The 21,962-nt window shown below is 41.7% G+C and overlaps 2 protein-coding genes across 2 annotated transcripts in view; one reads left to right on the top strand and one right to left on the bottom strand.

The window, feature by feature from the left end:
- LOC120557475 (ataxin-7) overlaps positions 1-13,345 on the top strand; it is a 31,765-nt gene extending 18,420 nt beyond the window's left edge. Inside the window, exons 6-13 of the mRNA XM_039797832.1 lie at positions 4,031-4,301; positions 6,363-6,691; positions 7,059-7,141; positions 8,503-8,783; positions 9,089-9,278; positions 9,468-9,589; positions 9,718-10,861; positions 12,186-13,345. Coding sequence (XP_039653766.1) covers positions 4,031-4,301; positions 6,363-6,691; positions 7,059-7,141; positions 8,503-8,783; positions 9,089-9,278; positions 9,468-9,589; positions 9,718-10,861; positions 12,186-12,203 — 2,438 coding nt within the window. The 3' untranslated portion in view covers positions 12,204-13,345. The remainder of the gene's footprint in view (positions 1-4,030; positions 4,302-6,362; positions 6,692-7,058; positions 7,142-8,502; positions 8,784-9,088; positions 9,279-9,467; positions 9,590-9,717; positions 10,862-12,185) is intronic.
- Positions 13,346-15,398: 2,053 nt separating this feature from the next.
- psmd6 (proteasome 26S subunit, non-ATPase 6) lies at positions 15,399-21,496 on the bottom strand. The gene is made up of 8 exons (XM_039797833.1): positions 21,203-21,496; positions 20,337-20,542; positions 18,815-18,960; positions 18,498-18,717; positions 17,789-17,897; positions 17,363-17,531; positions 15,709-15,786; positions 15,399-15,616 (listed from the first exon to the last, which is right to left on the bottom strand). Exons 1-8 carry the CDS (start codon positions 21,345-21,347, stop codon positions 15,520-15,522), a joined length of 1,170 nt encoding a protein of 389 aa, XP_039653767.1. The 5' UTR covers positions 21,348-21,496; the 3' UTR covers positions 15,399-15,519.
- Positions 21,497-21,962: the final 466 nt, after the last annotated feature.

Raw genomic sequence — 21,962 nt, 5'->3', positions numbered from 1 at the left:
TCCTGAATTTTATAGATAACCCCACACAAGAAGGGGGAGTGAACGCAGACAGTAGAGGCAGTAGATCAATAAAGAAGGAAGTAACAAAGTAGTCTTCATCTGTAGTAACCAGATACCATCTCAAGGCTGGTAGTGATATTTCACACATTAACACACTCGGTCGCATCACTTCTCCCTCTGCCCTTTGTATTCCCTCACCACTTTTCCTTCTCCACACAGTAACCACAGACTTTGATTTATTTATTTATTTATTTAACTCACTCACTGTCTCACTTGTGTGTTTACAATTCCCCTGTTAATATTTGATGTGGCTCTCTCGGTCTTCGCAGCAATGTACTTTTTTTTTCTTTTTTTTTTTAACACTTTCATCTCAGATCAGATTTCTGGTTCTGTTAACACTTTAGGGATGTGTGTGAGCATTTCAGTGGGTGGATTGTCACTGCTTAATAGTTAAGCTGGGTCTTTGACTGCAGTGCTTAAGTAAATGCATGAATTATAGATCTGTGTATAGAGTGACTGCATCACTGTGGATGTCTTTTAAACTTGACAGAGTGCACGGCAGGCCCACAGTCACTAAAATAAATAAGCTGTTCACTCCAAACTCATTTGCTTGAAATGATAAGGAAGGCTGTATGTTAGAGTGACACCTACCATGTCCTGTGATGTAGGGCTGGTTGTTTAAAGTAATAATGTATAATAGTCTTTGTCAATCAAGTCAATATAAGCGGACAGGCATTGTTAAAGTCTGCTCATGTGAGAAATCTTCAATCGTAATATTAGCACCAGTTTTTGTCCCATCGCTACTCTCTCCCTCGCAGCATCTGAATCACGCATTTGATAGCATTCTCTTCTTATAATTTGGGTATTTTTTGTCCTAAATGTGTATTGTGTCAATGGTGTGCTTTCCCCATGAAGTGTGTCAACAATTACAGTTGTCAAGGTCAGCCACAAGAGGGTGATGTAACGGCACATGGCTCCTAGAGGAACTTGCCTGGCTACTGTGTCAACAATATTCAAAGAGAGGGCTCCTCCCACGCTGCTTAACAGTACAGACTGATACAAACCTGTCTAGGCCAGACTATTATTTAGGATTATTACAGATGAGTTGAATGAGACAAACATTGGAGGGGATTACACTGCCAATGAAGTAAAACAGGGCTGACAACATCACAGCAGGTGGCCCCCGTACATCTTTTAACAAGGTGGTACTGTGAATGCAGACTGTGCATAATGTGATCTAAAAACTGATGCATCTCTTATAATCTAAAAATATGAATCACCTGTATGCTACTGAATCATTGTTTATATCAAAAATTACCAATTGCTGCATGAGCAGCTAATGTGCCTCCCTAGATTTCCATTCAAGTAGGAGTTGTAAGCACCGCAATAGAGCTGCATCCAATAATAATTTGCATTATTGATTAATCTGACAGTTATCTTTTCGATGAATCCTTAGACCAGGCAATGAGAGGAAATGTGAGGTCAGCAGATGTCTCGTTTTTTTTTTTTTCTGTCCAGAGCGCAAAGATTTCCCATGTACAACCGTATAAAACGGAGAAAAGTACCAATCCTGTTGAGAAAATGTTTGGCATTATTTTGTTTGATAGATTACTGAAATGATTAGTAGAGTAGTTGGTGATTCATTTTCTGTCAATTTGACTATTCGTTTCAGCCCCACACAGGAACAGCCTAAATCTAAGTGAAATTCTGTGGCTATGCTTCTGTACGTGGTCATTCAGAGTTGGAGTGCTCTTGGTGGGACTTTCCACCGGTCTTGTTCCCTCTGGTGTCGTTATTGGAAGACCCCATGTGGCGTTAACATGGGGCAAGGGCACTGATCTCAGCACCATTGAGATGGTCTCAATATGATTTTAGCGCACAGTTTTGGATCATGCACCTTGAGCTTGGATAGCAAGGAAACCACTCATAGTGTATTTGTTATTTTGACTAGATGAACAGGGTTATTATTGTTATACAAATAGTTTACAGAGGCCAGGCCATGCAGCGGCTTGCTTGTGGAGATGGTAGTAAGGCCATCACACTTGTACATTAAGGTTTTTCTCTCATTCCCACAGTCAGGGATTTCCCCTTAGCACTGAGCCAACGGTTTGACAGTGTAAAAGGGGATATTAAGGCTCCTCCTATTTCTTGTGTCTGCTGTCCCCACCACACACACACACACACACACATTTTTCTTGACTATTCTTTTATTCTGCCGCTGGTGTTGGCTCTCTTTTCTCAATGTTAGTGCTTTATGGACAGAGCACTGAGTGTCACGCTGAGGTTTCCTGGTGTGAGTTTGTGTGCAGTGTGTGCTGTTGACTGTGACCGGGACGGGACAAGACGAGACAGCAGGGGAAGGAGGGAGGGCAGGAGCAATCGAAAGAAAGTCTGCTAAGTAGAGTGAGGGAAGATACACGGAGTGTGTTGTGAGTGGGTGTATAGAGAGAGGCCCCTTAAGTGAGAAGAAGGCACTCTTAAAAAAACTTGTTTTCCTCTTTTGAAAAAGGAAATTGGAAGAAGGCTAAACAGTTTGAAGGTGTGTGCTTCTGTGTGTGTTGGGGACTGAGGGAAATAGGGAGTGGCAGCTCTGTGCGTGCATGTGTTTAGCATCCCCTCTATTGTTTTTGCAGCGACAAGCTTGTTTGCAGATCACCTGCTGAGACTTAGCTTTGGCCTACGGCCCGGTACCCTGCTCAACCAAGGAGTTAGCCCACTAAAAGGTTAGCTAACCAGGCCCACAGCTCACCACGTTAGCTAGCTGCAGACAGACTCTTTCTGTGAAAACCTGTACGTGATCATGAAGCTGTATTCTCTTACATTGATGCTGTTAGGTTGTTGTTTTTTTCATTGTTTGCAGTTTTGCTCATGCGTCAGTGTTGACAAGAAGAGGGTAAAGTTAACCTTCAGTCGCCTGTTTCTTCTGAGCTCAACAGTGAATCTCTCTCTCTCTATCTCTCTCTGGCACTCTTTCTCTCGCCACTTATGGTCAGAGTAGTAGTAGTGTCTCTCTGCATGACCCCAGGGGGCCCAGTTTGTTAGGGAGCCGCCCGCTGCCTGGCCAACATTTAAGACTTTGGTGCAAGTTGCAGTTATTTCTAAATATAAAAAGAAAAATGCCTTCATGAGGTTGCTGCCTTTTTCTTAGGTAGTTTTTGCCGTGGCAGTTAGTAGACTCTAGACTCTACAAAATGCGTCTCTGTTGTGGAACTTTATCTGTAATGTCAATGAAATTATTTTGAGAGTGCTATTTCGTTGTTGTATGCTGTTACTAAAAATAGCAAGAGCTTCCTTTGAAAACCCAAACCCATCTATGACGATTGTGGGTGCACATGCAAGAGACCGTTTGAATATCTTTTCAGAGGAAAAGATATTTAGTTTTGAGTGGAAGCACAATTTTTTTTCCCCTTCTATTTCTGTCTTTGTATTCACATCTCCATATCATCCTAACCTTTTCTGCTGTCATACTGCCTTTTATCAGTTTGCACAGTAGCTGTTCTTAGACCTGTTGGCTGCTTCTATTTCAGGCTAAGTTGGCATGAATCACAAATGCTGCTTATTTATTGTCGAGGTAACCTGCTCACTACTGTCAGATTTCTATGTTCCCACGTGTCTTTCCTTTTCTCCTGACTTACGGCCTAATTATTGCCACATTTACCCATATACATTAGTCTGTTAAAGGGCCCATTTCCACCTGGTATAAAAATCCATCGGTTTCACTAGTCATCGCAGGTTTCTTCGCTCACACACATCCAGCCCATATGTAAATGGTAACGAGTGCATCTTTTTTGCATTTAGAGCGGGGAAGTGAGATCCGATCACAAGTGGTCACTCATTTGGAGACCCATTCTACTGCCAGGTGTGAACACACATACTTAGAGCTGTCCACTTGTGACTGGATCAGTCAGGACAGATTTGAATGCCAGGTGGAAATGGGCCCATAGTGCAGCTTTGTGATGCTTCATTCTCATCATCTTATTGAGTTAACTATTATGTTTTAATGCCAGCCTGGTTTATATTGTCGCTCCAGAGAGAAGACATAGTGCGGCCAACAAGCCAGCCTCCACCTCGCCCTTCCCTGTGTCGGGCAGGAACCGGAGCAGCGGACTTGGGCCTGGGCTGGGCTCGGGCTCTGCAGCTGGAGTGGCGAGTGGAGGCATTGTTACCCGACCCTCCACCGCTGGAGCCAGCTTAGCGTCCTCCTCCTCTAATCCTAAACTCCTCAAAACAGCCAAAGAGAAGCCAGGCATTCAGCGAAGAACCCCCTTTGCACCCTTCAGGACGCCCCAGCTGGACAAGATGTAAGTTTCACTGTGTAACATTTGCAGTATAGTGTGTTTTCAGGGTTGTGCAATTTGTTGATATACACCAGGACTAGTGCTGAACAATTAATTTTTATATCAAAATAGCGATTTAAAGGTTTAAGCCAGATATTGTTGATTTCACTGGCTGTAATACAACTGCTGCCTCCAAATGTACTCGGCTGTAGTTAATTGACGTTAATTCATTGTTTTGGCAAGCTAAAAAAAAAAGGAAATCTTGGCTGTTGCCTGGTTAATATGCTCTCTGCTGTCTGTACACTTACATTCTGTCAAAGATAGCTTTGTGGAGAAAGAAATACCACTCATCATTTTTTAAGTTTAAATAAGGAAGGGGACTGTACCATTTTACTGTTATAAAAGACCAACTCAAGATCTTCAGTACAAAAATAATCTAAGTAGGGATGTCAAAGTCCCAAGTTCTTTTGTCCCCTATTCGAGTCCTCAAAACTATTGGTAAACTTAAATTATTGTACTGTTTAACTGTATATTGACATGATGTGATCAGCTTATTCAAGAAGTATCTGTTAGGGTTGTGGGAGCTCTTATTAGGAAGGGATCTTTTAATGGCCAGTGAATGAACAGAAGGAGCAATTACAGCAAGCAAAAACAGCTTCAATGTACATATAGGCACCCGGCTCATATTTTTAGACAGACCTGAAAGATTGTGAACCTATCCTTTTTAAAGCAACACTAGAGAACTTTTCCCGCTTCCGTCCCCCTACAGGTTGGAAGTGGAATTGTCCGTTACATTACATTGTCCAGTTCATTCGAACTACAGATCCGCTACCCGATCTGGCAAACTTGCATAATGTAATGTAATGGACAATTCAGCTTCCAACCTGTAGGGGCACCGAAGCGGGAAAAGTTACATAGTGTTGCTTTAATGTTGGCTCGAGCAGCTACAGTGTGGTATCATCAGGGGTCATCAGTCTGATTGCAAAACATTGTCAGATGTGACTTCCAACTATCCAACAGTTACAGTAAATGGACAACTATGCAGCAGCTGTTTTATCAATACATATAACACTGCTTTGAAATGTTATAATTATATTTGAATATTATTGAGTAATGTCAAGTATACCACTAATGTCATATCTTAACAAATGTGGACTAAATTGGTCTTTTTTTTTTTTTTTTTCTTCAATAAAGAACTAGGCCAGTTTACTGATCTATACCCACATGTTATATTGCATTTGGTAATCATTAATTAATCAACGGGGTAGTAAACCAAATGGTATAATCATGACAATCATTCTTATATACAGTACACATATCAAATTAAACACATCTATGCACATGCATTGCCATATTTAATTCTAAACTCTCCCAGCTCTTAAAGTTCATGTTCACATCACCTTGTACAGTTTTATTCTGATTTATTCTCTTTTCAATAATCATAATCAATCACACGCTGGCTAGCCTTTGATGGTCAACTTGTGTTTTGAAATGTTTCTGCTAATTTGACAGGCTGCAATCTAACTGAAAAAGAGTTGTAAGTGCAGTGTGGTGTCATTTAGGAATGGGCTGGTATACGATTCTGACGGTATGATAACCTTCAGCAAAAATCTCACGGTATTGCAATTACAGTTAAAAATTTATTTATATATTTTTTTTTTTTCAATGTCTGGGTAAAAAAAAAAAGGGAGACAGATTACTAAACTGCAGTTTCTGTCCTTGACCATTCATAAAAAAACATCTTATACCTTAGTGGTTTTGAAACCTTGACTTTTTCAAACCACGGTATACCTTGAAATCGGTAACCGGCCCATGCCTAGTGTCACTATTATCAAAATCTCTATTTCGACCAGGATCTGTGTTCAGGATCTGCCAGAGAAAAATATATATATTTTGAGACCTGTTTTTATTTTTAGTTCGCTGATGAGTCTGATAAATGATGGATCATAGATTTATGCTTTGTCCTCCCAGCCCCCTCCATACGTGCACATCTGTCTCTTACCATGCGTTTCTCACTGGCTCCGTGTTTCTAACTCTCAGCTTCCTCCTTGCTGCCCTCTTCATCTCTGTAACCTTCTCTTCCAGCCTCACCCCGGCTGTCAAGGTGGAGAAGATGCATCTCAGGGTGGACTCGTCAGTTAAGCTGGTGCAGGCCCCATCTGCCCCTGCCACCACCTCACCCTCCTCTACATCCTCCTCTAGCATCACTGTGAGCTCCAACACTACCACCATCACCACCTCCTCATCATCAGCCCTTAAACCAGGCCTTAACTGTCCTTCCATACCAAAGCCTCCATTACTGGCCCCGGGTCAGATTCCCAACGGCAAGGGCCACCTCTCAGTCCTGTCAGACAAGAAGCAGGACAGCAGCAGCAGTGCCAGTAGCAGACGCCACATTAACAAGAAAGTGACAGGTCAGTTGGAGGGGAACTGTAGGGAAACTACTGTTCCAGTTTTGTGCTGTCAACATGTTGTACTGTCAGGTCTGATTCATGAATTCAGTTCAGACTATGATGTACAGTATTTTGATACAGTCTCATAAAACATATTTCTGTGTATCATAAATGAAGTATAGGGCACAATTTACCCAAGTTTGCTGGTAAACAACAACTCTTCACATTGTCACATACATCAGTTTAAAAGGCTAAGGTGCAACTAAGGCGAATATGTTACATAACACAACTTACAGTTAAGCAAGTTACCAGAGCAGGTGATCTGTCACAATGTATGTAAGTAACAATTTTCTTCTCCCTCACCTCACTCCTCTCTTGTGCCTTCAAGAGCGTGAGTTCAATGCAGATATCCACTGTGGCGTTGTGGATATAACAGCTCGGAAACCATGCACAAGATCCCTAACTTGCAAGGTAACCAGTCTTTATGCTTTGTGCTGTGCGTTCAGGCTAAATTGTATATCATTTAAAACCTAAGGATGGCAATGTTCTGCAATTATCTTATTGTCAACAAATCCCATTTAAAGGACCAAATCCTTAAAGTCAAACTATCTGGTTCTAATCCTCAACAATACCTGTAGTACGTGAACATTTTTCCATTTTTCAGAAGAGGAGAGAACAGGTACAACGCACTGTAATGAAGGAGCATGTCATCCAGTGTGCAATGGTTTGGCACATTAATGTATTTTTTTTATTTTTTTTAAGATAATATTTTGGGCATTTTTAGGCCTTTATTTGACAGGACAGCTGAAGACATAAAAAGGGAGAGAGAGGGGGAATGACATGCAGCAAAGGGCCGCAGGTCGGAGTCGAACCCGGGTCCGCTGCAAACCTCTATATGGGCGCCCGCTCTACCAACTGAGCTATCTGGGTGCCCACATTAATGTATTTATTTATTTATTTTTTTTTTTGTTATTAAACTTTTTATTTAAAGAGAATTAAGTTATACATGTTGCTCTTAAGTCTGTATACATGCCATGGATCAAGAAAGGAAAAATTCACATCATTACAAAAGCACCCACACTCACATCACAGTACCTCTATACCGGTTCTGGACTCGTATGGAATTTAAGATTCCAAAAAATAAGAAGTGGCAGTGATAACTACAAGAATAAAAATAGAATATATAAAATAGGTAAAAATACAGCAGTAAGTAAAATAGACAATAACGGCTGTAAAATTTGTCTGCTCCATATGTACCTTTCCTCAATCATAAACTTTTCCTGCAAATAATATCCTATAGTGGGGTGACAATAACTGCAATGGCAAATCAATAACACAAATGATAATAATTCTAGATTAAGTAGGATAGTTTGCTGTATAACCTGTATAATTTGCTGAAACAAAGAACGAAAACTGAACCAGATGAGTGGAGTCAAAAACTAGGGGGATTTAACACATTACATTAATGTATTTTTAATAGTTTTTGGGGACAATCGAGTTCTATGGCACTGAGGGATACACGTTAATAAGTGTTAGATACACAGACAATACTTGTTAGTGGGATCCATGCATTGATTGTGTTGGGCGGAATTTGTTGACAATAATAAACGTAGACTATGACCAGTTTTTTTTTTTTTTTTTTTTTTTAAAGGATGGTTGTGATTACTTAAAGCAAAATCACACGTGTGCCATATCATCTGAAGCTTTTCAGAGCTGTATACGTCATGTACAAATCGGAGTAAAAAAAAAAGCCCCATAATTAGACTGAAACCCAAGCAGACCCACCTCCCAAACAATAATTCTGACCTTTGACCTTTCTAATGTCCCACCAGACACATTCCTTAAGCCAGCGGAGGGCGGTGCCAGGGCGGAGGAAGCGCTTTGACACACTGCTGGCAGAGCACAAGAACAAAGCAAGGGAGCGGGAAAAGGACAGAGATCTCCACCAACCCCATTCCCAGCAAAACCCCTCTCTCAGGGACCCACACCCCTCCTCCCACCTTGCCGCTGGCCATGACGCCCACCAGGTCGCTCATGGCAACGGCCCCGCCCCAGATGCCACTAAGCCTTTGCCTCTCAGCAAGCCCAAATTTCACAGCCCTGGTCTTCCACGGTACGACTTGCTCCAGATCTGTATTTCGTGTGTGTGTGTGTGTGTGTGTGTGTGTGTGTGTGTGTGTGTGTGTGTGTGTGTGTGTGTGTGTGTGTGTGTGTGTGTGTGTGTGTGTGTGTGTGTGTGTGTGTGTGTGTGTGTGTGTGTGTGTGTGTGTGTGTGTGTGTGTGTGTGTGTGTGTGTTGTGACACTGACAAACTAGCCTTTATCTTGAGAGGAGAGGTGAAAAAAAACAATTTTGTGTGGTTCTCTGAAACCGTCTATGATTAAGGTATAAATTATCAGCCATACTATCTGTCCATCAGACTAAACAGCGGTCACGGAGGTGGTACCCCCGGAGACCCCGCAGTAGTCCACGAGTTACCACACCATGCCCAAACTACCCCCGATGGGTTTTCTCGACCCTCCAGTGACGAGGGAGAGAACGATGAGCGGGAGGACAGCGCTGACAAACTGGACTGTCACTATTCAGGTTATCACCCTCGACCGGCAGCTGTAAGTGCACCCCTACCATCACTGGTCTCTGATTAGCCCCAGACTACTGTTCCTTTTTGTTACAGTAGTTAAACTTAGATTTTAGATTTTCTAAAGATAATCCCTTAGTTGTTTCAGATTTCACAGAAATGTTAAGTACTATTTAGTATACTGACTTACTGATAATTGATACCCCCTCTTTGTTCCCAGTTCTGTACATTCAGAAGTCGACTGTTTGGGAGAGGCTGTTACTCCTTTGATCGGCGATGGGACAGAGTGCGATGTGCCCTCACCACAATGATGGACAAGCATGTCAACTCTCAGATGTGGAAGTAAGTCTGTCCAGCTCAGATTTCATTATGGCCAAAGGACATAATAATTAGCCTCCTTGTCTTTCATGGTCACCCTTCTTGACTTATTAAAAGTCAAAGCTAAAGAATGATATCGTTCCTTGTTGCAGGAAAATCCCCTTGGCCTTAGAGAACTCCTCCTCCGTTGCACCTACTCATAGGACAAGCACAAATTCTCACAGTAGCACTCCCTCTTCAGGCTTCCTGGGCCCCCCTTCCACCTTGCCCCAGACTCCTTATAGCCAATCCTACGAGGGCAAGTCAGTGCTCTCCTATGGGACCACCTTAAATGCCCGCAGCTCCCCACAGGGCGGGGCTGAGCACCCGGCCTACGGCATTACGCAGGCCCGACAAGTGTCTTCGTCGCCGCAGATGCCTTCAGCCCACTCATCCTCATCTTCTTCAGCTCCTTCCCTAGCCTCAGGCCGGGTGCCTAAGTCCCGTTCTTCCAGCAGCAGCACTACCAAGTCGTCGTCGTCGTCATCCTTCAGGCCCAAGGAGATCTCCTCTGGCTCCTCCACACCCGTCATCCCCAACTCCATTGGTGGGGGCAGCAGCGGAGCCAACAGTAACAGTAGCAACACTAGCTTCAGCTCGGGGAAGAAGAGAAAGAACAGCTCAATTCTATCTTCGTCCCATGGCCCCTCTGAATCCTCGTCTTCTAATGCCAACTACTCTTCCTCCTCCTCCTCTTTCAAGAAGAACTGTGCAAATGTCGGCAGCTCAGGGAGCACCTACCACCACGGCTCATTAGGTCCTTCATCCTCATCGTCATTATCTTCCTCCCACAGTGGAGTCCACAGTGTGGGTCTTAACTGTGGCCCCACTGTGCGGACCAACTCACTCAGCCTCAAGGTGGAGCCTTCTGGAGGTTCAGCAGGCGGCTCCTCAGGGCCGCCTGGACGAGGTCCTCCCTCGGGCAGCCCTGCAGAATCCATCAAGCGCATGAGCGTGGTGATGAACAGCAGTGACTCTACCCTCTCCCTGGGACCCTTTGTCCACCACCAGTCCTCTTTCTCATCTGACCACCATACAAACTTCAGCCACCACTCCGCAGATGGGCGCCTGGAGGGCAAGAAGCGCAAGAACTCTCCTGCCTCCAGCGGCATTAATAGTGGAGGAGGAGGCGGAGGGGGACCTGGACCAGGTAGACCCAAAGTGGCCAAGTCACCTGCCATTAACAACATCCATGGGAAGCATGGGCGGAGCATTCCAGGGACGCCAGGGCTACCCAACAACTCCCATTTACATCAGGTGGGTTTTGTACTGTACCAATCGGGATGCTTTTTTATTTCAAAAGTGGAGTGTGTGAGTGTATTGTATGCAGGTAGGGAGTTGAGGAAAAACTGCTAATTGGCATGTAACCTAAAGACACAACTATGCAGCTGTGTTTTGCTGGGAAAACTGTTTAGCTGCCCAGTGTATTTCCCCTTTGCATCCCCACGTCATGAATAAGGGGATACAGAGAGCCAAAGTCATGAAGTCCCATCCTGTAGCTCAACGCAATGTCTCATTCAGCATTTCTTTCATCAGTCTCTGAAAAACCAAGATTGTTTCCATATTCCATATTATAAGGCCACACTAATACAGTTTTGTTAAAAAACGCATATCTTTTGCTACGTTTATGCCTCACGTCCACACTCCTCCCGCATTTCCGAGCCCCTAAAACTGAGACATTTGGAAGCACTGCTGACCCAGTTTGAAAACTCTGGGGTTGCATTGTAGTCTGGACGCGCAGAAACTGAGACCTTTGGAAACGATGGTGCACATCAGTCAGTCGTATCAGTTAGTTAGGCGTACATACCTTTCAGTAACACTTCCACTTTGTAAAAATAAAAACGTAGCAGTGTGGAGGTAGCCTAAGACAAGTTGGCGTCCACAACAGCACTTGCTATGAGACATTTGAAACCTTCGTGATTTTAACTAAAATAAATGTTGTACTCTTTCGACACCTTTGTTTAATGAGGTTAAGGTTTTTCTACCAGCATAACTTTTCAGACATTGAAGTATAAAATGGTTAATTCTACTATTCCAACCCTTTTGTAATTCCCTGGAATGTGTCACTTTAAAGCAGTTAAAATGCTCATATCGTTGTATATCTTTTTTTGTGCACGTTATAGGTTTAAAAAGTTAAAAAGCCCAAAGTTCACCCAAAAGGGACTGTAGTCCAGCCTTTACTTCAGAGACGAACGTGTGTCACTTTGTAACACGTTATAATGCTCGCCTAGCTGCTAGCATGGCATGCCCGCATACTCTGCTTCTGACTGGCTAGTAGTCCTTACCTAGGTACTGTGCATTTGCGACTCCCAACAAGGATGGTATAGAAGTGAGATGCCTCACTCTGTAGCTAAAACAGGGAGCTGAACACACAGGGTGAAAAGAGGAGCTGCAGCAATGTGCAGTACAACAAAAATATAGTGTTTTTTGAAAATGAAACCATGTAAACCTATTCTGATATAACCTCTAAATACAATTATGAACCTGAAAATGAGCATAATATGAGCACTTTAATATTTTAGCAGAGAACTAGTATACGGACCACTTACTTAACCATTTTTTCTCCCTCTTTTTCCCCCAGCCAAAGGCTCGTCCCTGACAGCGGTGTCCGGCCTCTGTGTATGGAACCGGCATGCGGATGGGGAAGTAGTCCGGAGCAGTCCGCACACTGCTCTGGGCTGCACGAGGCCTTCTAAAATCAAACCCACTTTACTCTTAGCTTCCCACAATCCTCAGGGTGGAGATGATCTGGACTGCCCAGTGAAGTCAATGTGGTCCTTACTATTTCTCCCAAAGCCATGTGTGTGTGTTGGGGCGAAGGGTGGTGCAATGGCACTGTATGTATAGCGTGGAGTGCCAGTTCGTCTTAGGAGCGAGCCAAGGACCCCCTACACAAGTGTCGTCCCAGTATTCTGAGAGGTCTTCCTGTGTTGAAGTAGTAGGAACAATAGCAACAGCCATGGGTCTCTTGAGCTGTGGTTCAAAGCTCATTGGGTTCAGGTCAAGGGCTGCCGCGACAAGCCGAACACGACGCCGAGCAACTGGGGAGACAACAAGCCGATCTCTTCTGTTTGTTAAAGAATGAGTGTGTGAATGTGAGTGCGTGTACGAGTATTTTTCTCATGTCAGATTCTGCTGGACTACTGGAATTTCCAACTTAATTACACCCCCAGCGCCTGATCTCAGAAGCCTTGGAAGGAGAGCAGGAGAAGCAGCTAACTGTTACTTGCAACACCTTAAACAACACACAATCACCTTGTTGTTTCACTTTTCGTTAGTCTGACTCTCTCTGGCGACACGTTTGAGTAACCTCTGGGTTACCCGCTGTAGCCTGAGAGGAGCCCATAGGGACGATCTGGTCAATTCTTTTATTACCCAGAATAATTATGCAAGTGTTACCTTTTTATGATTTCTTAAGAGCTTTTTACATCAAACTACCAAGAGTCTTTGTAGACGTGGTGAAGACAGTTGTGCTTTCAAATGTGAAAAGATCGCCTGATGTGCCCATTCGATTGAATCCTTTTGTCAGAGAGAGAACTTGGTCTCGAGTACACCTGTCAATTTTCTAAATCTGTTCATTGTGCAAAAAGATCGCCACAGTAGACCCTACCCCCCCCCCCCCAACTGTGAACAGCACTAAATAACTACTTTCTCCACAGGCACCGCTTAGCAGTCCACAAGGCTAGCCAAAAGCTGCTATCAGCTTTGCCACTACTTCTTTTTTTTTTTTTTTTTTTTTTTTTTTTAAACTGAAACACCTTTCAGTCATGCTCGTGAAGCGGTGATGGTGTATTTCCTGCGTGGATAAAAAGAAAATCTGTGCAAACGGTATTGTTATTGCCACACTTTACCTACTTTTTACCCAGCTGTGCGAGATCCACAGCTGTTGTGGGCAGATGTGAATTGAAATGTTTATTTTTCCTACCTAGGGAATCAGGTATGGTACGTCTTAACTGGAGCAAACTTTATGCACGTCACCTGTCTTCTGTGGGTTTGATTGTCCCTCCTTGTGTAACCACTACCCAAACTCTGGATGTTACCGTTTTAACGCCCCACCGGAACACTATGTTGGTCTGTGTTGAGAAGGGATTTATCACAGTAGAATAGGATAACTAGGCATTATACTCTATTCCTTTGTCAAAATGGAGTGTTAAATCCGGCAATACTTGCCCGTCTCGTCAGGATGTTTGCCTATTTTGAATGGGTTTTATGGTGTGAGATTCATGGCGATGGCTTCACGGGACATATTTAAACTTTTGGAAACGCCTGTTGATTTATTGAACCTCCACTGATGTCAGTGTGGAAAAGTAGAGGAGACCATTTTTTTTTTTTTTTTTTTTTTTTTAAAGAATCTTAATTCAGCTTTCTTTTCTTGTAGCCTATGTATCAAACAAGTATTGAAGTATCCCTATTTGAGAATACATATTTTGTTAAATTGTACATAGTTAAATATGTATTTTTGCACAGGCTTTTTTTGTACACGCTGAATTTTTGGTACAATAAAAAAAACGAGATGAAAAGTCATTATTTATTTAGTAAAGATGAAGTCCGAGAACTTGATTATTTGAAGTGGTTCACTGCCAGGTCTATATAATGCAATACGCCTATATGTAGAAGCTGAAGCATCTCATGAATCGTGTACTGAGATCCTTTTAAGAAACAAAGGTGAAGTGTTGCCACTGTAGCATGTGTCTGTATGACGGAGGATATCTTTATTCACTTTTCAAGGTCTCAATCACATGTGCTTTTACAAGACATTTTACGTTGCCTATGAATCAACACAACAGTTACTATGTGACCTAATTAGCCTGTGATTTTTAAAAACGTCCTGCAGGCTTGAAGCTGTGCCCGTTGTCTATCCAGTTTCCACGGACTCTTCAGTCACACTTTATAAGACCTTAAAACACATCTTCATGCTCAAACACTTGCGTTCTCTTTTATAAAGGCTGAAGGGACTTAAGCAATCATCGCAAGGAAGAGGAACACATCAAACAGTCCAACTGCTTGCATCATCGTTGCCAAACAAGTAATTTGAATCAGCTTTTAAAAGAAATATGAAATTAAAAAAGTGCCTGAATTTGTTTCACCCTGACTGTTTGAGGACAGTATTCTTTGCGTTGCTTTACCTTACTTGAATGTTCAAAGTGTTTAGGAGTTTGTTTTTAAGTCTGCCTATGAACCCTAAATATGGTGAAACCTGAGCTTGTCAGCTGCGCAGTATGAAACACTTTAGTGTTGTTCTTTTTTTTGGGGGGGGGGGTGCGGAGTTTATCCAAGTTTTCCAGACAAGACATCGATATTTCGTTTCCCTCAGCGTGTGGCTTAGCCCCCTCTGGTTTACTGGGATTTTATGTAAAAACCTTCAATCGAGTGTTTTGTTTACCCTCAAACTCCACTGACATCTTTACATTGTTTCCAGTAGATGGAAACATTGCGAAGAACTTTTTTTAAATTTTTTTTTATTAGCACCATAGACTTGGAATGTGAAAGTGAAAGAGAATACAGTTAATGTTTGGGAGGAAAAATAAATCCACCATTCATAATATGTAAAAGCGTGTAGATTTTTTTTTTTTGTATACATTATCAAAATCATTTTCAGCTGGACTTATGTATTTGGCTGCTATGTAATTCATGAACAAAACATAGGTTAGAATTAATATTTAAAGAAAAAAGATTGTATAGTATATTTGTTTTGTAACAAGTTTCTGTAAATAAAATAATTTATACTGCTATTTATATGAAATGATGTCTCTGCCTCTTTCCTTAAATAAAGAAAACAGCCTAGAGAAATTCCAACAGTTAAACAAATTTTTATTATATACACAATATAAGAGTCACTTTGTCAGACAAACTACTGGTTCCGGTATATCAAGACTAATGCAAGTCGTCCTTGCATAAAAATATGGCCACCGTGGTTACATGTTGATAACTCTCGACAACTTCTGGACTCTGTTCAGCAGCAAGTCGCCCTTCTTGATGGTTTCTTGGTACTGCCAGTTTTTGCTATCAGGTCTGGAAAGAAGAACAGGACGAGGTTTAGAGTTCTGCCTTTGGTTACCGAGTTATTTCTGGGTGTGCTGAGGTTTGAAGAATAGTAACCCTACCTGTTGGTTTCCACAATCTCATTCACTTTGTCAATTTTACAGTGGAGACGTCCAGCAGCTATGAATCGGGACAGTTCCCTGAGAAAGGAGAGAAGATTTAGTTCAGTTGGCCGGATCAAAAATCAGTGATACATGATGCTTCCTTAAAATATAAAGCTGAACACATGATATGAAAAACCTACAATAAAATAGTTCAATATTTTGGGAAATGCACGTATTCACGTTCCTATGCCGAGAGTTAGATGAGAAGATCGATACTACTCATGTCTGTACGGTATATATGGAGCTACAGTACAGTCAGCGGTGGGTTAGCTTAGCATTACGACGGGAAATGTCCCGAATGAAATATTCCTTTAGTGTTCCCGGGAAGCCTTTATAAAACACTAATGCATGGGCAATCGATGCACAAATAAAGCCTACTGGGAACAGTAGTAAGTCCCTCCATAGAATTTGCAGACTGATCTCATGAATTGCCGTATGTATGACACGCCAATTTGTATGCCGTTTTGGCGCATAATCGCATTTTAGCGTGTATATCAACGCAAATCATTGTCATTGACCTACAGTGCGAGTGAATTTTCGCCGTAGCGAGTAGTATAAAGGAACGGGGTATTGCGTAAGGAGGAAGGTTGGGGAGGTGAATGGGTAAAACACAGGACTTTCACCCGGGCTCGCGTGTGGTGATTTTTCAGCTGTTTTTATATAAAAAAAAAAAAAAAAAGCCTTACCCTTACTTGTTTCTTTCCTAAACCCAAACGTTTGTTTTCCTAAGCGTGTTTTTGTCGTTATTTTCCGTGTTTTTGTCACTGTTTTGTTACTAAAGCCTTTCCCTGTGTTCTTCTCCTAAACCCAACCATTTTTTTTTTCTCGCGATAACACGCAAGGTGGCGAGGCCACGTGGTGGGTATGTTTACATCTGCTGTATACAGCGTAGATATACACGTGGATAGCTGAAAATGCGTACAATAACACGCCATTTGGCTTTATGAAAGTGGCGTGTATGTTTACGCAAAGTCATGATGCCATGTTGGAATTTGGCCAGTAACTCCAAATCCGAGTTTGCACCCTAATACTTGGAAATGCTGATCCATCTGAAAATGTATCTCGTGATTATCTGCCAGTATGTACATGTGCTACAACACCTTCCTGCTCTAAAATCGTGAACTACAGCGAGGATATCTGCAGTGCCACCGAGACTCAACCGGTGTATAAGAAGCTTTTATTTATTTATTTTTTATTTTTAGAATGTCTCCAGTAGAGGTGTTGAAATTAATCAAATAATCGACGCATCGAATCGGGGACATGGTCGATGCTGCATCGATAATCTGCCAGGCCATAATCGATTATTTCTGTTTACAATTTAATGTAGGCCTAACAACATTTCTGGTATGTTTTGCACATTCAGGAAGTGCCATGTGCTCAGTGCTGTAGTTTTATGTATCCAATTTATTTAGTATTAGAGCACTGCAGAATGTTTGGTTTTTGAAGCTATGAATTAAATATCCTATTTGGCGTTAATAGAAAAATGTATTTGACGCATCGAGATATCTAATCGCTGACGTGATAATCGTAATCGATATCGGGAGATCGGTGAAGATTCACACCTCTAGTCTCCAGAGGATGTGGCGTATGGATATTGTGTACGGGCACTTACTGGTCGATGAACTCTGTGCTGACACCAAAGGCCTCAGCCATGTAGCCCAGGGTGAGGGAGCGGTAGGACTCTAGCAGCTGGCTGTAGGCCTGGATCCTCATCTCCCTCACGTAGTAGCGGTAGTGTGGCGCAAAAAGCCAGTCCTTCTTCATCTCCTGCTCCACCGTGGCTGTGGCGCAAAAGAACACAAGTTTCACGAGGTGGCGGAGCAGGAGAAATGCAACAACATGGCGCACACACACACACAATGCCAGTGACAAAAAAAAAAACTGACTTATTAAATAAATGAAAAATATTGGAGTATATTTAACAACAAACTGGAAAGAGCTTTTACGAGTTGGTAGTGATCAACGGTAAAATGACACGTTACGAGTGACCAGACAGAGGGTTTGTTTTCTAGGCCAATAAAAGAAAAGGCTTCCTCACCCAGCGACTGGAAGAAGACCGAGTAACGGCACTCGTAGAGGGAGAAAAGATACTGGCGAATTGGAGGGAGACTGTGCAGCACCTCCAAGATCTCAGCTCCCTTTATTACCTAAAGAGGAACACATTTCATTGCAATCACACCGTCAACGTACACGCGTCGGAGAATGTTTAGTGCTAGCACTATAACCTGATGGAAGGTATTTCACAAAGCCAGTATACACACTGTATATAGTGAGGAGGGAATTAGTCAAATTCACCACCTTTTTCACTACTTGCACTTAGAGCTGGGTAATATATCGATATCGTGATATGAGACTAGATATCGTCTTAGATTTTGAATATCATAATGTGGCATAAGTTGTCTTTTCCTGGTTTTAAAGGCTGCATTACAGTAAAGTGATGTCATTTTCTGAACTTACCAGACTGTTGTAACTGTTCTATTATTTGCCTTTACCCACTTAGTCATTACATCCACATTGATGATTATTTATCAAAAATCTCATTGTGTCAATATTTTGTGGAAAGCACCAATAGTCAACACTACAATATCGTTGCGGTATTGATAGAGGTATTTGGTCAAAAATATCGTGATATTTGATTTTCTCCATATCGCCCAGCCCTAGTTGCACTAAGAAAATTCACAAACACAAAAGACGCACACTCACTTCCTCGATAGTCCCTTTGTGAGTACACACTCACAGCGTCCTACCTTTTCACGCAGGTCAGGCCTTTTGAGGGCAATCATGCACACGTAGACTGTATAGGTGACGAAGGTCTTGTAGTCCATGAGCTCGTAAGAGGTAAAGGTGGAGACTGTGTCGAGGAAGAGCTCGGCAGCTTGCTTGAAGTCCCTGATGGCCACACAGTACAGGCCCTGGTAGACCTTCAGACGATTCCTCCTGTCCCAGTCTCCCCCCTCCTCGATGAGGCTGCGGAGACGAGAGGCGCATCGAGGGATGAGTACAGGGCAGATTACAGAGACGGTTGTTGGAGATGTTTGAGAACAAAAGATATCGGAGCCGTTACCTCTTGGCCTTCTCGGAGTTGCGTGTGATGAGGTCACTATCCATGTAGAAGAGTCCGATCCTCAGCAGGTAGAAGACGATATCTAGTCTGTGACCCAGAGCCACTGTCTTGTCATAGGTCTTCCTGAAGGCTGTTAGGGCGCCCTCCTGTGGACGCACAAGACAAAAGGCAGACATTGCCAATGAATCTGCGACTATTCAAATGTGTGTACATAAAACAACTAACTGTGTGGCCGGCTTAGCTCAGTTGGTAGAGCAGGCGCACACACATATATTCCCCCCCTCTCTCCCCTTTCATGTCTTCTTGTGTCCTGTGGAAATAAAGGCCTAAAATGCCCCAAAAAATAATCTTGAAAAACAGAAATAACTAACTGAACATGTCATGTAACGGTCCTCTATCTTGCGAAAGATTTTTTATTTATTTTTTTAAACCCTTGTGTTGTCTTCCCGTCGACCATTAACTTTTTGTCCTTATGGGTCAAAATTGAAAATGAATTTTGAACGGTTTTTTTTGTCACTTTTTTCAAAGCTTTGTATATTCATGGTCAATAAACCTAATTTATGTGACATTATACCTAATTGAGTTTCTAATGAGAAACTGACCAAAAGTCAATGACAGGCAAACATGCTGGAGAGTGCTTTGGTAGTACTTAGGATTTTGGCTCTGATACAAAGCAGTGTAGTATAGAAAAAAACATCAGTGAGTGATATGTCCCTTGAAAAATATACATATACTTAGAATGATTGTTTGTGATATGAACTGGCACAAATACCAACATTAAACAAGTGTGCACTCTGCAAAGCGTATGAATTCAACCTCCATTGGGCACCGGTAATGTTTAGTGTTGCAAATTCTGTCCTGTGCTGAATGATGAATCTTTTCAGCACTACTACAATGTACCTGTCTGCAATAGTCACAATGGAAAACTGTAATGACACTCAAACTCTTACTGAAGAGAAGAAAATGAAAAGGAAGCTAAATCCTTTTGAAAGAAAAAAAGGAAAACAGCATACTCCTCAGATACATAACATAGTTTAGTCTGACTTTATGACTTCTTGGTTACGGGATGCACAGCAGATGACCATTCCTAATTATTCGTAGTATTTATTTATTTAGGATCCCCATTACTGAAGTAAGAACTATTAAGGTGGTATGGTGCTGAGGATTTCTGATACAACAGATATAAAGAAATGACACCATATAGAATGAGCACTGTGTATTACTCCTATCTATCTATCTATCTATCTATCTATCTATCTATCTATCCATCTATCCATCTATCGATATAGATATATAGATATATATATATATACACCCAGAGGGGAAATCGCATGTCGCAGCAGCAGTACATGTACGAAAAACAGGGAATGAAATGAAATATCCAAATCACAATCAAAATGTCAAAAAACACAAGTACTAATATAATATAAGAGGACATGCCAAAAAAAAAAGCATACTCATGCACATACACATTCCATGTGCTGACTGATGAGGTTAAAGGTAAACTTTATTAAGGAGTTACCTTGTCTCCAATTCTGATGAGGTATTCAGCTTTGGCCATCATGGCGTCTCGTATCTCGCTCTCTCCCAGGCTCTTCTCTGCATCCTCCAGCACATCATCCAGGCGCTTCAGCTCCTCCTCGTTGGCCTTCTTCATCTTACTCAGCAGGTCACCGTCCAGCTGCCACTTCAGGTCCTTACACAGACCCTCATAATACGGTGCCATATCTGAAGCAGAGAGATCGTTTACCCTGTGGACTATGACAGCCCTCAGCTCAAAAACCAACACCTAGTGCGTCTCATATAAACTAACCACTGAGGTTAATAAGTGACTTTTTTTTGACAGATTTAATTAAAATAGTAACATTACGCAGCCTCTTTTATGCTCCGTTAAGTTCCAATAAAAAGGTAATATACATAGTTTATTTAGTCGTTTTATTTCCATTCTCGCATTTCATTATTGGTTCTTTTAACTCTTTCTTTGTCTTTTTAAAAAAAAAAAATGTTTAACTTGTGCAGCACTTTGTTAATTTGTTCTTTAAAAAAGGTGCTAGCTATCTTAAATTAAGTTATTATTAATGATAAATAATGTAGAACTTGAAAAATATGATAAATGAAACTGTACAGTAGCCTACTGCAATGTTACGCAGAGTTTAACAAAACCACTCGTCAGCTTGCTTGTTGGCTAACGTTAGCTGACGTTTGCCAATAGCGTTAGCTAGCGTGCTAATTTCGTTGGGATGATCGTTGTTTAATTTGAATACATTTTTTTAAATTATCAACAATTACGAGACAGTTTTGCACCCAACACTAAACGTATGTGTGTACATTTTTGTCAGCACCCTGTTTATAATGATCAGGCTATAGTGCAGTGATATGCTAACTCACTGTTAGCTTTGATCGCGTCCATGAGCTCAGTCTTCACTTTAGCATCCTGTCGGTGACCGTCCATTGTGAGCAGGAACTTGAGCTGTGCTATCCTCAGATCAGGGTTTTTGGGCAGACCCTCTTCCTCCAGGTTTTCTAACGGCATTTTTAGTTCAAAAAAATAGAAACAAAATCACAAACTGAAGGCTTTCTTTGTGCAGACAGAGTTCACTAACTGTTACTCGCCGTTACCAGCTAGCGTTAGTCAACGATGACTACGGAAAACACTGGACTGTGTTGTTTCCGCCGGAGCGTCAGTCAGCGAGAGGAGCCAAGAGCGGAGAACAGCCGGACATTTAACGTCCAAGTTATCATTATTTAAAAAAAAAAAAAAATTTTTTTTTTTTTTTAATGTAATTATGTATAAGTATGTATAGTATATATATTATATGTAAGTATATGTATATTGTATGTATATGTATGTATGTATGTATGTATATGTATGTACTGTATGTATGTATGTATGTATATGTATGTATGTATGTATATGAATGTACTGTATGTATATGTATGTATGTATGTATGTATGTATGTATGTACTGTATGTATATGTATGTATGTATGTATGTATGTATGTATGTACTGTATCAGTCCTTTCAGAAAAAAGAGTTTTTTTGTGATTGTTGCGGGCAAAAATCCTTGATTATGCGGCACGTTTTCTTAAAAAATGCAATGGAATATGCGGGATATTTATGTAATTTTATGCGATAAAATTGCGGGA

The sequence above is a fragment of the Perca fluviatilis genome, chromosome 4 (assembly GCF_010015445.1).
Source record: "Perca fluviatilis chromosome 4, GENO_Pfluv_1.0, whole genome shotgun sequence".
Taxonomy (NCBI): Eukaryota; Metazoa; Chordata; class Actinopteri; order Perciformes; family Percidae; genus Perca; species Perca fluviatilis.
The sequence above is the reverse complement of the archived record's forward strand: the minus strand, read 5'-3'. Positions and strand labels throughout refer to the sequence as shown.

What these genes read in the sequence shown, in the direction of transcription:
- psmd6 (XM_039797833.1), bottom strand. Translation starts at nt 21,347, where the DNA reads ATGCCGTTAGAAAACCTGGAGGAAGAGGGTCTGCCCAAAAACCCTGAT. An exon ending in GGACGCGATCAAAGCTAACA is followed by an intron (nt 20,543 to 21,202) that starts GTGAGTTAGCAT and finishes TCTCTGCTTCAG; the next exon opens with ATATGGCACCGTATTATGAG. An exon ending in GAGATTGTGGAAACCAACAG is followed by an intron (nt 15,617 to 15,708) that starts GTAGGGTTACTA and finishes TCTTCTTTCCAG; the next exon opens with ACCTGATAGCAAAAACTGGC.